The 15,386-nt window shown below is 39.4% G+C and overlaps 1 protein-coding gene across 2 annotated transcripts in view; it reads left to right on the top strand.

The window, feature by feature from the left end:
- Positions 1-15,341, top strand: part of RHPN2 (rhophilin Rho GTPase binding protein 2) — a 49,056-nt gene extending 33,715 nt beyond the window's left edge. Inside the window, exons 7-16 of one of the 2 annotated variants that reach the window (XM_039503509.1) lie at positions 1,006-1,130; positions 1,991-2,157; positions 2,902-3,089; positions 4,703-4,859; positions 5,382-5,501; positions 6,074-6,265; positions 8,267-8,343; positions 8,430-8,576; positions 9,705-9,860; positions 13,276-15,341. In XM_039503509.1, coding sequence (XP_039359443.1) covers positions 1,006-1,130; positions 1,991-2,157; positions 2,902-3,089; positions 4,703-4,859; positions 5,382-5,501; positions 6,074-6,265; positions 8,267-8,343; positions 8,430-8,576; positions 9,705-9,860; positions 13,276-13,530 — 1,584 coding nt within the window. In that variant the 3' untranslated portion in view covers positions 13,531-15,341. The remainder of the gene's footprint in view (positions 1-1,005; positions 1,131-1,990; positions 2,158-2,901; positions 3,090-4,702; positions 4,860-5,381; positions 5,502-6,073; positions 6,266-8,266; positions 8,344-8,429; positions 8,577-9,704; positions 9,861-13,275) is intronic. The other variant, XM_039503510.1, reaches the window with a different exon arrangement.
- Positions 15,342-15,386: the final 45 nt, after the last annotated feature.

Below are 15,386 nucleotides of genomic sequence, written 5' to 3'. Positions count from 1 at the left end.
ATGAGGACAGGGTAGTCATGTGGTGTGATTTGTATCACTTGGCAGCGGGGGCTCATTCAAACAAAATGGAAGAGTACAGCTGTATGCAGAGTTGTACATCTAGGAATAAGGAATGCAGACCATACCTATAGAATGAGGGGAGTGGGAGGACTGAAATATGGAAAACAGTATCAGAGGGGTAGCCATGTTAGTCTGGATCTGTAAAAGCAGCAAAGAGTCTCAGCAAGATTCTTTGCTGCTTTTGATGGAAAACAGTGACTTTGAAAAGGATTTAGGGGGTCATAGTGGACAAATACCTCTGTATGAGCTCCCAGTGCAGTGGTGTGGGGAAAAAGGGCTATTTCTCACATATAATCCTGCATTTTGGCAAGGGTTTAGACTAGATGACCTTGTGGTCCCCTCTAATTCTATGATGCTATGATATAGATAAAACAGGTGATGAAATGCTTGGGGTGATAAAATGATGTAACAGGAAAGCAAAGTAACTGAGCAGTTTAACACAACTTGTAAATTCAAAAGTATTGTTTGTTTTTTAAATATTATTGTTTAAATTGTAATGGGGGAATAAACTAAAGAGTTTGAAGTGAGGCATGAAAGCAGGAGTGGAGTAAATAGTAGGGATCTGTAGCACAATACTAGTAATTTCTATTTACTAGATGTTGTTTGTTCAAATGTTCTTCTATAGTTCACACAATACCTACTGTCCAACATTGTATTTCAACATGTGAGAGATTTTCCTGTCACACACTGTCTCCCATGTGTCTCCTTAGGGCCACGTACAGCCTTCTCTCCAGCACAACTCTATTATTCAGAGTTGGGTGCACATATCAAGGGCAGGCTATGCCCCTATGCTTCTAATTCCTACATACCAGACACTTATATTATGCGAAAGTCCCGTTGATTTTAGTTGAGCAGAACTGTGTTCTCAGTGTGTTACATTATTCACACTGAAACTAAAAAGAATGCATTGTGTGAATGTATGTTTTTACATATCTGAACTTTAAGGCCTGCCGTACTCCCAGCAGAGATGAATCTGGCATTGAGATGTTGATGAGCTATTTCATTCAACTTGGCTTTGTAGAGAACAGATTTTTTCCACCTACCAGACAAATGGGGGTTTTATTTACCTGGTAAGTTTGGTTTGTTTTTTTTAGAACGCTGTTAATCTTGAACTAGCTCTATGTAACTTGAAACACATTTTTCTTGGACAGTGTGCTTTCATATTTATACTGATATGCACTCTCTTTAGTTTGTACAGTAAAGTTCTAAAGAGTTTCTACACTGGGAGTAAGGTCTATGAAGGGCCATAAGAATTCTCTTTAAAACATCTACACATCCTACCTGGATTTTGGGTCTTGGTGCACATGAGCACATAGGAGCAGGTGGGGAATGAGCAGAGCCTTGACTACATCCTTACTACTTGCTAGGCAGCATGATGAAAATGGGGGGAGTATTGTGATTTGCTGCTGATACTCCTTGGGTGGTGCAATTTACACCTCACCCCTTGCTCGGGTTGTAGTATGGAACACAATCTAGTCCTGTGTTATTGGAACTACAAAATTTATAGGCTAAGAGTATCTACTACTGTCTATCTTAATTTGTAATGAATAGGCAACACTACATAGTTGAAAATATCAGAGCACTGTAGAAAGACTTCTGCACTGGCTCAGAACGGCAAGTGCTATGATATACTGCACCATTATCAACGGGAGAAGAATGTGACTCAGTGAATTTAAATCTTGTGTTTGTAAATAGAACAGGAAACTCCTACCATTTGGTCAAGAAAAGCTATTTGAGTTCCAGTCAAGCATTGCAAGAAGGGAAACATTGCTTTTAAGAAAGCTCAATAAATCCACTCACTAGCTCCTGGAGCTCAGGGATATATTTGCATTACATGAACAATAAAATGAAAACATTGGTAACTCTGTGCTCGCTTGTCTTTTTATGCTTATTTCATTTTGCTTTCCTCTCCCTTCCCTTCCCCCCTCAGGTATGATTCCTTCACAGGCGTCCCTGTCTGTCAGCAGAATTTGTTGCTAGAAAAGGCCAGTATTTTATTTAATATTGGAGCCCTCTACACACAGATTGGTACAAGATGTAATCGGCAGACCAAGCCCGGACTTGAAAATGCTGTTGATGCTTTTCAGAGAGCTGCAGGTATATAAAGAGAGAAGGAGCTGTGGTTCATTTGCATATTGAAAATAGGGGGGAGGTTATTTCTGGGGAGGTCTCAATCTGTCTCTTACATACAGAGCTATACATTAGATATTGACTTTTCGTTTTATTAACACAGTCTAAATAGAAAAGGAGGTGGATTGAAACCCAAAGGTCCTAACAAGGATCTGTACTAGGCTTTAATTAAACATTCCTGTTAGCCGTAGTTTAACATTTCAAAAACCTGGAGCTGCTGTCTGAACAACATGTTTGGTAAAGACAAAGTGAATATTGTAGTTAATGATTAATTAGCTGTACATTCACCTTTTCTTTGCCTGTTCTCCATTACATCACTGTAACTGCATTGACTTGTGTAAATGTGTGTGATGGGAGTGGATAATCAGTCCTATAGCATCCACATTTTAAAAACATTTTAAAACTATCAAATCTATTTTGATCCCAAACCAAGCTTATTGTCCAGTTGAGGTCAATGGTAAATTTGCCTTTGACTCCGAATAGGAGCAGGATCTATGCCCATAATGAATCATTGGAGTGTCTATTCTGCTGTGTCTGTGGTAGTTAATGGGAGCTGCACCCCTTGAGGCACAGGTGAAAGTAAAGCTGAAGATTTACCGGTACGGGGGCTGGAGCCGGCCCCTAGAAGGGACAGGGCCTCGGGTGGAAGGGGCAGGGCTGGGCGTCAGCCTTTTCTGTTGTAATAATTAGAAAAACTTTTTAAAAATTCAGGTATTTTAAACTACCTAAAGGAAACATTTACTCACACACCAAGTTATGACATGAGCCCGGCCATGCTGAGTGTACTGGTCAAAATGATGCTTGCTCAAGCTCAAGAGTGTGTCTTTGAGCAGATCAGTCTACCTGGAATACGAAATGAATTTTTCACACTAGTGAAGATGGCTCAGGAAGTTGCTAAGGTAAGCCACCATGAGACTTATTGTTTTTAAACCCACACCAAGTTTGTTTCCAGTGCCAAATCACTAGCTTAAAACTCTACCACAGTGCCCATTAAACCTTTAAAGCATTTTTGTGACTTTGGTTTAAAGAATTGAGTGCAAAATGCTAATTACTGTTAATGTTTTTAATACAAACTGAAACTATGAAGTTACAGGGACTCATGTCAAGTTGTTGGCACAGTATGAGAACCTAAAATGTAAGCTGTTTGCAAGGTTGTATGTTCTAACAAATACAGCGAGTTATGATGGAAATACTGGCACATCCTCAACAGTGCCACTAAAATAGGAACATAGGACCTCCTGGATCATTAAGTCCAGTCCCTGCTACTGCGGGTAATCTTGTCACATAATAAGAGCTGTTCCATTAAAAAAAAGTATCTAATGGAAACAAATATCAGAACAGCAACTGGACAGTGAATAATTTATTTACTGAAGTTCTGTGTGGTTCATTTTAGCAAATTAAAGTACACAACTCCTTGTAATTCTCAGTGAGAATTAATAAGATTCTTTCTGACAAAAATGTATGAGTAGTTATGACAATAGCATTTGATTCCATAAAGAAGATGACCAGCTCCTGCCCCTTGATCAACATGTGAAGGAGGTGTCAAGTGCTTATGTGGCACCATTTATGCCCCTCTTCCATTAACTGCTGCCAAACGCTGATCTAGCTTTACTTCTGCAGCTGGAGACTGGGGTTGGCTATATATCGTGCCCACCACTAATGATCCTCCTCTTCTCTCCCCCCCCCCCCCCCAAAAAAAATTCACTGATCCCTCCCAGAGTTCTGTGTATTGTACTGGCAGCATGGTGGGCAAGAGTTAGTTATGGTTTGGTAGTGATGGGGTTGCAAAACTTTCACAGGTTTACTCGCAAATCAGAAGGCAGGCTCTGACGTGGAAGATAATCCACCATACTCAATGGAGGGTGGTGACATTTGAACACAGGTAGCAAAATGAGACATGAAGGTTCACTCAACCAATTCATATTATCAGATAAAGGTCATACAGTGCCTGACTCTAAATAGGATGGGCAAAACTTGTCTTGCCAACCTTAAAGAGCCTCCACGAACCAAACTCATTTCACGTGTAACCTAATGTCAACTTTGAATCCAGCTTTCCTGAGCTGACAAATGTGTTAATTAAACCACTGATCTGCTTTACCCTCCTTTCAGTTGCATTTGTAGGCCAAGATTTGCTTGCAAATTATAGAACTGTGTGGATACTTATATTGTATAGGATATTTATATTATATTTCATATTGTGACATCATAGAAATTAGAGACGGAAAAGACCAAATAAATGATTTAGTCCAATGCCATATAGGATTATTCTATACAATATATTTTACAGTGTTGTGTTCAGTCTGGTTTTAAATATCTCCAGAGATAAAGCTTCAATTTTCCTTTTAATTTCATCCCTCCTAGTCCTGGTGTCAGTGTAAAATTTCCTCTTGCTCTCTGTGGTGTAAATAAGCCTTCAAATATTTGTAAATGGTTATCATATCCCCTCTTGCTAATAAAAGAACTCCTAGTTTTAAAGGTAACTTCTCATATCTAGATGTGTGTTTTATTTTAGGTTGGAGAGGTTTACACGCTTGTTAACACTGCAATGAATCAGGCACCAATCAAGGCGAACATCCCTTATTCCTGGTCAAATATGGCAAAAATAAAATCAGACCATTACAAAGCTCTGGCACATTACTTCGTTGCTACTCTACTGAGTGACCACCAGTGTAAGAATCCTTTGGTTTTCTTTATATATCTATATAAACAACTGCTATTAAGAAAGGTTTGTACTGAGGCCAGGACCGGGAGCTAGGAATTCCAGCTCTAATATGGACTCTTTCCATGGAATCCCTTTATGGCCTGGAGTTATTCTGTCATTTTAACATCTGGAATATGGAAATAATACTTTCTGCCCTTCTTTCCAGGAGTATTGAGAATGTTTATTAGCTAATACTTACAAAAAGAGAGTTGAAAAATGTTATTTATGAGCTAAATAATATTATCACTAAGTTAATCAGTTCTCATGAATAGAAAATTAGAGTTCAGGCAGCATTTAGTAAAATTAGTTCTTGATTTAAAAAAAATAAAGTCAAAATAATAAACTAGAGTGAAATCATATATTTAGAAGAATGTTTCCAAAATGTTATTACTTATTCTCTCCCTGCTTCTCCATCTGCACTCCACCTGCCTGAAGGTACCTGGCACAGAGACACATTAAAGTAGCTAATATTTTATGTATGTTGATATAGTGCATCCCAGCGATGATGAAGACAAACAGGAAAAGGTCTGGTCCCAACTGCATGACTACATGCCAGAAGGATTGACGTCCCTAACCATTTTAAGGGATAAAGTTCAGCGAAAACGATTAGGTAATTGCAGACTCCATTCAGCGAGTGTATAACTGTTCTAAATTACAATACAGAGAAATATTGTCTGATACAAATAAATCTAGTTAGCGGTATATATACAGAATTCAAGCTGTGGCAATAATGGGATTAATTGGGTTCTGTTACACCATGTAGCTTATTAAAATCAATTGAAATGTGGCAGAACGTAGTCCAACTTCTTGTGTTACAGTGACTCAGAATTATACATGAAGATGACTTACCTTTGCAAACGTCTCTATGTTAGGAATACATAGGCACTAAAAACACTGATGTTATCAAGTTAATCTTAAGCCAAGGGTTTGATTCTGCAACACTTAAGTGAATAAGTAATCTTTACTCATGCTGTTGCTCCCACAAAATCAGTGGGACCCACTCACATGAGAATCACTTAGTTGATCGAGAATCACATGATTGGGCCTTCAGCCTTGCCTTCCTGTGGGATAAAATGTTTGCTGAGGATTGTTAGAAAAATCATCTTAGCCTTATGTATTGTTTACATTACAGTTAAAATAAATAAAAGGCAAACAATTGCTAATGGTTTCTACTTTCTTTAGGGAAAGCACATTTACGCAAGGCCATTGTTTATCATGAAGAAGCACTGAGGGTTTGTGGTTTGTGCAAACAGCTTCGGAATATTAACATTCTTCAGGAGATTCTGACAGTTGCTCACAAGCGTTCACTTACCAAGTATGAGCATGAGCAGGAAGATGACTTCCTGAGTTTAATGGAAGCTTCCCCTGTCCTTCGTAAGTATCCCCAACTGAAAATCAGGGTTTTCTAAAGGGACTAGCAATTTTGGGTGTCCAAGTTAAGGCATGTTAAAAGGGGCCTAGTTTTCAGAAAGTGGTGAGCACCCACTTCTGAAAAAACCAGCCCCCTTTAAAGGTGTCTCAAGTTACACACCAAAAAATTTGTGGCCAAACTGCATGGAGAAGCATGTTTTGTACAGTGAACTTAGATTCACTGTTGATTAGTCCCTAAGTAACAGTGAAATAATTGTGCAGTTTTTCTACTTTGGTGCCTCTAAACACATTCATACATGTGGACGTCCGGTGTCGGGGCTCGGCCCTCTCAGGCGCAGCTGGGACCCAGGGCGCCTCACTACAGACAGCAAGTAGGTCAGGGTCCAGACCCTTCAGCAGGGGTTGAGCAAACAAAGAGTCAATAGGAAAAACCTCCTTAGGCCAGCGAGAGGGGGAGTCTGCCACCCGCGGAAGGGTGGCAGGGGGGACGCAGGCCCTCCCACTCCACTGCATCCCAGCCCGGGGCCCTAACAGCGGCAGGCAGTCTGCTGCTGGGTCAGTGGGGATCCAGGCCGCAACACACTGACATTGGTTCGGGGTCCCCTGGAGCCAGACTGGTGTCGGCTACCCCCAGCCACTTCCAATCTCTCCCTCTCTGGGTACCTGTGTCTCGCCGGCGTCCTCTGGTGGGTCCCAGACCATGGGTTCCTCAGGATACCAGGCAGGGGGAAGTGCAGGCACTCCTCAGGATACCAGGCACGGGGGAGCTCAGGCAGCTCCTCTGGATACCGGGCACGGGGGAGCTTGGCCACCAGTGTCTGCTCTCTTTGGCGACTGGCCTCCAAGTGAGCGCCGGGGCTGCGCTTTTATACTTCCTGTCCTGCCCCTTGACTTCCAGGGGGCGGGAACTGGCGGCAGTGGCTCCATCCACTTTGGCGGAGCCTGAAGCTCGGCCCTCTCAGGCACAGCTGGGACCCAGGGCGCCTGCTACAATACCATATAGGCTGGTTGCCTGAGATCAGATTTCAGGAAGCCTTCTTTGTACTTTCATATTTAGGGGATAATTGTAAGAAGGCCTCCTTAAAGTGTGTCAGTCTTCAGTGAATGCATCTTCCAGATATTGTGGGCTATGGTGGGTGAAGAAAACACCTTCTATTAATTAAAATCTCTCTCTGGCTACAAAATGTGGTTTACTTTGCATTATATTTTTAATCTCTTCCCACAGTTATTGGCATAAGAGCTGTACTATAGGAGATCATATAGGAAAGAGAAGTTAGTTGACTGTGAACTTGAATGCAACTGCTTCCTCCTGCATCAGTCCAGACCATCTACCCCTCTAAAAAGCATAAACAGACTGGGTTCTTTTCTTTGGGTTTTTAGTACATACTCTGAAGAAACCTTGTGGAACCTGACATTTCATCTTGCTAAGATAATGTCTGTCTCCACATGTTGATTTATCCTGAGGCTTGGAAGGATTAGATTTTTAATTGGCAAATGTTGATAAATGTCAGTTTTGCTGGAAATATTTGTGTGCATATGCACATCAATAATAATCAAAATTTACAAATTGGCAAAGTAAGAAAAATACTGCTTGAGAACTTATTGGAGTTGAAGGATATTTACTTTGTATATTTTGATATATGATATTGACAATTTGGGTTTTAATAGTTAAAGTTTTAAGGTTTTGAATCTGTGTCTGTCATTAAATAATTGTCTGGCCCCCCGTTTCCCACAACTGTGAACATTTAAATTGATTTAAAAAAGCCCTTAAAAATAAAAAAATTATATTTGTTAAAATTGTAAAAAAACAACAACAAAAGTTGAGTTCTGACAAGCTTACTTGTCCTACAGTCTAGTAGTGGTGTAGGAGAAACTAACAGCTTAAGTGTAAAAAGGGGTAACATGTGAATCTTCCTCTGCCCATCCTGCCAATTGACAGCCAGAGACTGAAAGCTTCTATCTGGAACTTGAAAACGAGTTTATGTTTTTTCACTTTTGTTTTAGCTAAAACAGAGCATAAAGTAGAAATGATTGTTCCTCAGTTCTCCAAGGTGAAAGTGAAAGACTTCTTTGAGAGGCTGGTAGGTAGCACTTTTATAATGCCTAATACTTGCTTGTGAGCCATTTTGCTGTTAATGACTACATTCTGCTACTCTGCATCCTACAGGGCCCATTGCCTGTGTTTTCAGCCAAGCAGAGATGGACAGTCCCACGCACTATTAATTTCCATTGTCAAGAAAGGGGATTGGGATTCACTCTTAAAGGGGGCCCACCCGTGCAAGTTCACTGTCTCGATCCAGAGTGTTCTGCAGCAGTAAGTAGAGATTGGAGTTTTAATAATTTTTTCTTTAGGTTCTTCCAAGTTTGCTGTGATTTCTCAATCTAGCCAAGTCATATGCAACAGTAAGGCACCCAGATTTGCGCAAATAAAATATTCTTTGTACCAATCACATCAGTGTGTTTTTTAAAGAACTAAATGTAATACCAACATTAGCCATTTATCCATTTTAAATGAAAAAAAGACAAGATAAATGCAGTGATAAGTAATAATTTGAACACCTGAAGTCAGGAAATGCAGCTCACCTGTATTGGCATTTCTGGATTTTAATTAAGCTGTTAAATGCAATGCCATACTACATACAGCGTCTGCAATTTGAGCAGGTTAACAGTGCAGTGTTAACTTTAACATTACCTGACTTTAATGTGAAGATTACAAATTTAAAATCTAAACTAGGACTGATTCCTTCTTTTGTGTACATTTAATAAATAAAGATGACCTACACATGCCATAATCAAATACATTATTCACCATCTATTTCAGAAGGTTGGAAGGAGAAAAGCCACGAGAAAAAGGGCAGTGCAGAGAGCCAAATATCAGGAAAGAAAGGAGAAAGAGTATGGGAGGGAAAAGAATATACTGGTGCTCCCTAATATGTAATCCTCTTTTGTGAATGAGAGTAAATGGAAAAGGAGGGATACAGAGAAGAGAGAACATTCACAAGAGAAAAGAAGAGGCATAACTAAAGCACAGTAAAAGGCAGAAGCATAAGACTAAATAATTTTATATAAAGTACAAATTAAAAAAAAGGGAAGAGCAAGAAACGAAAAGGAAAAATATTACAGAAGGATAAAACATCTAATAGTAAAATGATGGGAATGCCAAACTAAACAACAGTTTTAAATATTTAAAGATTTTTATGAATGAAAAATAGAAAGGTAAACACCACAAACAGGAGATAGGAAAATGTAATAATTATACTCTAATCAAATTAATGTATGGCCGTTCACAAAAAAGGGCAATTTTGTGTGCATTAAAATGGTGCTTGGGTGTTTTGTCCTGTGCTGTCTGATTGATGAAACCTGGAAGGGGAGAAAAACACCTTTGGAGAAAAATGTTTCAACAACTCCAGCTGATGCTAATTTGCACTTCATTATTTTACAGTTAAAGGGTCTGAAAGAAGGAGACTATATTGTTTCAATTAATGGCCTGGATTCCAAATGGCTGGGAGTGAATGACGTCTTGGAAAAGTTCAAAAGCATGGGAGAGAACAACATTGAGATTAAGGTTATTAGTTGTCAGGATACGATGGCTTCTGTGGTAAGTAATGAGACAGCTACTTCTCTAACCTGAAGAACACTCAGTAAATTGAAAAAAACTGCCTCAGTTTGGATATGCTATCTAATTTGATATAGCCAGATGTCGTGGATTGCTGGTGAATCTAGGCCTAAATCTAGCAAAGCACTTAAACATGTGTTTAAAGGATTCCATTGCGATAAATGGGTCTACTCACATGCTTACAGTTAAGCCTACGTGTAAATGCTTTGCTTAATGAAGGCCCTAGGTGATTCCTATATATGTAGGGCCATCTTGCCAGATTTAGCAGTGAAACTCCACAAAGACTAATCCGACTGGTAATTCCAAGAGTTACATCAGTTTTCTTTCCAAATTGACCATGAGGGTGGAGATTGTCTTCTGTAGCTCCTCCCTTGACCCAAAATTGGTATGGTGCTCTGCCCCGAAACTCAAGGGCGGGGGGTGGTGGTGGTGGTGGTGTCTTGAATTCTGCAAGGAATTCCTGTAGCTGTTGGGACATCTAGCTAGGCTCATGGACCCCCCTCCCTGCTTCCCACTCCATGGCATCATGCCTTCCTCAAGAGCCCTACTTCCATGAAGTGCCTGCTGTGCTAGAGAGAGCGCCTGCGGCCTGGTGCAAGATGAGAGTCAGCAAAAGCCATGCTATGACCAAATGTCAGGCCCTGTCATCAAGCAGATGCTCGCTTACAAGTTCACTGTCTGGTACATGAACTTAGCAAAGGCATGGCAAGCATTGCTAAAACTTAGGCACTTCTAAGAAGTACTAGGTACTCATGTAAACACATTCCAGGTTAGTATACGTACACCCCAACGTAGAGGTATAATATAAACACTATCATAGGAGATGGTACAGGAACACACCAACCCTAAGTAAGACAGGGATAGTAGAACAGGATAGAGAACGAGGAAGCTTTGTTCAAACCCACAGGTACAAGGCATAGGGTTGGTAACCTACAATATCAGGAATGTAATACATAACTTGTTTGTATCAATGGATGAAAGGAAAAGTCATAGAAGGGGCACCTTTGTCCAGCAGAGGGGGCAGCAGAAACTTCTGCTGCTGACTGAGCTGGTCCATTGTCACAAGCATACATGTATTAGTGCACCTGTAACCATGGAGCCAGGGCACTAGGACCGTGCTTTGATGACGAGAAACCTATCTGAGTGCCTTTACCATCAAACCAAGTCTGTGGTCTTTCTGGGTAGTGCTACTGAGGTCTGTTGAATCAGCTATCTGCGCAGGGGTGGGACCGCATATGGAGAGAACACTCATGCATGCCAACTGACAACACCTGCAGTAAACAAATCTGAATGCTCCCGCAGAAGGACCAAGAGCGGAAGTTTCACTGTGTGGGAACAGTTTACTACTGTGTCAGAAACCATGGTAGAGATTTGGTTCTAGCACTTAAGCCTTTTGGGAAAACTGTTGCTTAAAACCATTTTCATTAACATTTGTTTCATAGCATAGGCAAGACTGGAAAGTAGCGGTTGTACTTTAGACTTTCCCCCTGCAAATATCATGCCTACCTCCCATGCATATCCACAAATGGTAGTAAAGGCAGACAGTCTAAAATGCCAGCAGCCATTTTTGTCAGCATATTGTATAACAGATGGTCGACACTGCTGCTTTACCATTACTAGCACTGGCACCAGACAAATTAGACAATATCTTTAGTGCAGAGAGAGGCCTGTGTTTGTGTCTTCCAAGTTTTCCCTCTCCCTGAACCTTTAAGTTGAATGGGGGAAATTTACACTATTTGTATTGTAGCACAAACCCCTAATACAGGATTGAGACTCCCATTGTGCTAATTACTGCACTTGCATCTAACAAGAGGACAATTTATGTCCCAAAGAGCTTGCAATCAAAATAATCACATCTCTCAGTGCTATTGTTCAGACTGTCTGGCTGCAAACGCAATACTTAAACTTAAAAAAAAAAAGTTTCTGGTGTATACAAAAATTGAACAAAAAAAGTTACAAATACTGTAACATCACCACTTTCCACCATGCATTTTCATGTATACATCTCAGAGTGATTTTAAAAAGGTGGGGTCATTTTCACTTGACAAGTGGAGCAACTCCTGAACAGAAAGAAGTGAATGGACTTGCCCCTGGTTATACATGATGTTTACTCTAGGAATATTTGTAAACATTTTTCTCTGCCCATGCAGCTCCATTGGTGGAAGTAGTAGTGTAGACAGAGTGCACTACCTACTCAGTGGTAAAAAACCACCAGCCTCCCCCACCCCCACATTTGGTAGCACTAGACAGAAAAAAACCTTGTATTTTCTCCACATTGAGAAGCACACACACCGTCAGTGGCAGAGTAGAGAAGAGAACCCAAGTCTTTCAACTCTTAGCTATGTGCTCAATTCACTATTTCTATGAACAGATGGGATCAGCATCCTGGACTTATGTATTAGATATTCAGGGGTTAAGGAACTATTTTAACCCTGCCAATCAAAAATATATAAATCCAGTTACTTAGTTGCTATAGAAATTTTAGACCCAGGGAAAATGATCACAAGATTTAAAAAAAAATGTTAAACCCTAAGTAACTCAAGAGAAAATAATTTTTGTAGTGTGAGCAAAATAAAGAACGTGTAGTTCAGCTAAGCCTAATGCTGCATACCTTCCCGCATTCCCCAGCAAGCTTTAGGCACATGCTATTGCCATCCTGTATTTTGACTTCATAAATTGATCATTTCCGCAGGTTTAAGCCTCTCTTTTATGAATATAAGTCAACCACAGTATAAGTAATAGCCAAGAACAATCTGGCACCTCCCCTCCCCAGCCTTTTGCCACCACAGAAGGCTGGAATACAATGGAATCGCTGCAGGATGTGGCTGTGAATAAGCCATATAGGGGACTCTACTTTATGAGCTTCTTAGAGGAGTGTCCCATTGCAGCTCCCCCTGTAGCATTGGGGAGAAGAGCTGGGGGCCAGCCTGGTGAACACTCACTAGGCTACAACTAGGCAAACCCTACAGTCTGCAGTAGCAGGCACTCTTGTGCCCTGATGCCCAAGAAAAGAGGATATCCGTGGAGATCTCTTTGCAAAGCCAATTTAGTCACACAATTATTCCATTTCCCTTGACAACTCTTATTGGGATCTAGAATTATATTTAATACTTTTCAGACAATCTTTGCAGAAAGATTCACCAGAGGACACCTTCCATTATGATTTATTTGCCTTTCGTGTCACTTGTATCCAGACATAAGCAAAATACTTCGATCTTCAGCACTCTGGATGGGCTTGTATTCAGTTAGAATGTAATTAATGCAGAAGAATACTGCAGTCTGACTTGGAAAATGATTCACACACTGTGCAAACTTTTAACTTCGGTATGTCTAACCCTCATGGATGATTAAAAAAAATAAAAATCAATGCTTCCTCTTCCCATTCCTTTTCCTACAGCATAATAAGAGTGCCACTTACTCTGTGGGAATGCAAAAGACATATTCCTTGATCTGCTTAGCTATGGAAGAGGATAAAATCAATGAGACCAAGAAAGCCACTCCAAAACGGTCCTTTCTAAGTTGGGGAACCAAAAATAGGCAGAAGGCTGCAAGCACCCTGTGCCTTCCCTATGCTGTAGCTGGAAGTTCTCAGACTAAGAAGAAACTTGATTCTCGTTTGACAGTCCTGGACACTGAAAGTTCATTGTACTGAGTCTTTAAAGAGAAGAATCTGTTTAATGTGAAACTATTTCTAAATGCAGAAGAATTTTTGTGCATGTACCAGAAATGTGAAACATATATGGAAGGGGCTTGATACTAATCTTTTACACCTGTGTATATAGAGACTAACTCCACTGACATGAAGTTAGTTACTATGTAGTTACTATGCATTTACACCGATGCAACTGGAGGCCAAACGGTGCAAAACTGTAACTTTGAAAACTAATTGTTTAGAGTCTGAACTTGCATGTAGTATTTGATCAGAACCAGAAGTAGTGTGTGGGGTGTCGGGGAATCATTTGTAAAAAACAAAACTTACTTTAACTGAAACTGGACTCTCTTGGAATTTCAGTATGGGAGTGTTTCAGTTCTTTTGTATGCACACGTTAGATGACAGTTATTTATTACAGATGATACTGTATATAGAGTAGTACTGGACATAAAATGAAGGATTTTTTTAAATGTAAAAGTTTAGTACTCAACAAAAAATTGCTAAGCATCAGTTTAAACTAAGGCTAACTAAAGAACAAATGACAAGAACAGACCAGTTTGTTATGATAGAACTATTACTCACTTAGGTGAAATTTACACTGTGCAAAGGAACAGTACAAGGCCTATGTACCCTGTAACTCACACTTTGAGCCTCTTGAGTGTTTTCCTTCTACATAAGTGTGAATTTCACTGTAGGAAAAGAATAATTTCAATAGCTTAACTATCAAAAGGAGATCACATTTCAGCTACAAAAGACTAGGACAGCACTAATTTAAAAAAAAAAAACAAGATTCACTTTTAATATCTTACATCTTGTTAAATTAATTAGAAACAAGGTTTGCTCCCAACTTGAAATTATTTAACTCAAAGTACAAGCTTTTTGTAGTATTAGCCTTGTTAAAATGAGTGAAAGTTGTGTATAATTTCACACTTCTACAGCAAAAATAATGAGTCAAAATACACAATTTGTGATGACACTTTAAAAGTGTGTAATTTTAAAATGGTCTTTAAGTCACTCAGCAATAAATCATTATTTATTATATAGTGCCAAATGAGAGCTAGGTGCTTTATGGACATATGAGAACAAGGGCTGTGCTTCAAAGAATTTACAATGCAAGTAGCTAAATCCACCTCCATATTGAACTGAAAAGCAAATTAGGAAGCCATCTAAAGTGTAATTGTGTGTTAATTTCCTTATGAGAGAAGATTTGTTTATATATTTTCTGATTGTTTTAAAGTTGCTAACACTGTAGTGTTAGATTAAGATGCTATCTACAGAGTAGATCGATGCTGTTTGATACTCAAAACACTAAACAATAATGGAAAAAAGTGTGTACCAAGCACATTTTGAGACACTGTGGGTACAATCTTTCACTCGTGTTTGGTTTTGTGTTATATGATAGATGTAAATATGTTAAATTTAAAAGCTTATTTAAGAATAAAAATCATGCTGCCATTTAGTAGTGGCTTTTTTCATTCTTGTACAGATTGGATGAAACAGTATAACTTACAAAAGTTTCACTGTTGACTTCATTTTGAAGCTATGTGCTAGCAGACTCATGTTCATATAGTTTCTTCATAAAGAATAACATTGAATTAGCAGACAACTGTCTCAAGTTAGACTTTCATGTGCAATATTGGAACTAACCCTATAAAACTAGCACCATTACAAGATAAAGTTTTCTAAAAATTTTCCAGAGTTTTGAGTTATTTTGTAAAGGGTTGTCATCTTCAATTTTATTCATTTACATTTTTACAAGTGCTGCAAATCACTTATTGCTTTAAATGTTCACTTTCTCTACTCTGAATTAGATTGCCATCTTGTGGCAGTCAAGGAAAGACTCAAAGGATTTCCAA

Source organism: Mauremys reevesii, linkage group 16 (assembly GCF_016161935.1).
Source record: "Mauremys reevesii isolate NIE-2019 linkage group 16, ASM1616193v1, whole genome shotgun sequence".
NCBI lineage: Eukaryota > Metazoa > Chordata > Testudines > Geoemydidae > Mauremys > Mauremys reevesii.
Note: the sequence above shows the minus strand (reverse complement) of the source record. Positions and strands in the feature narration are given on the sequence as shown.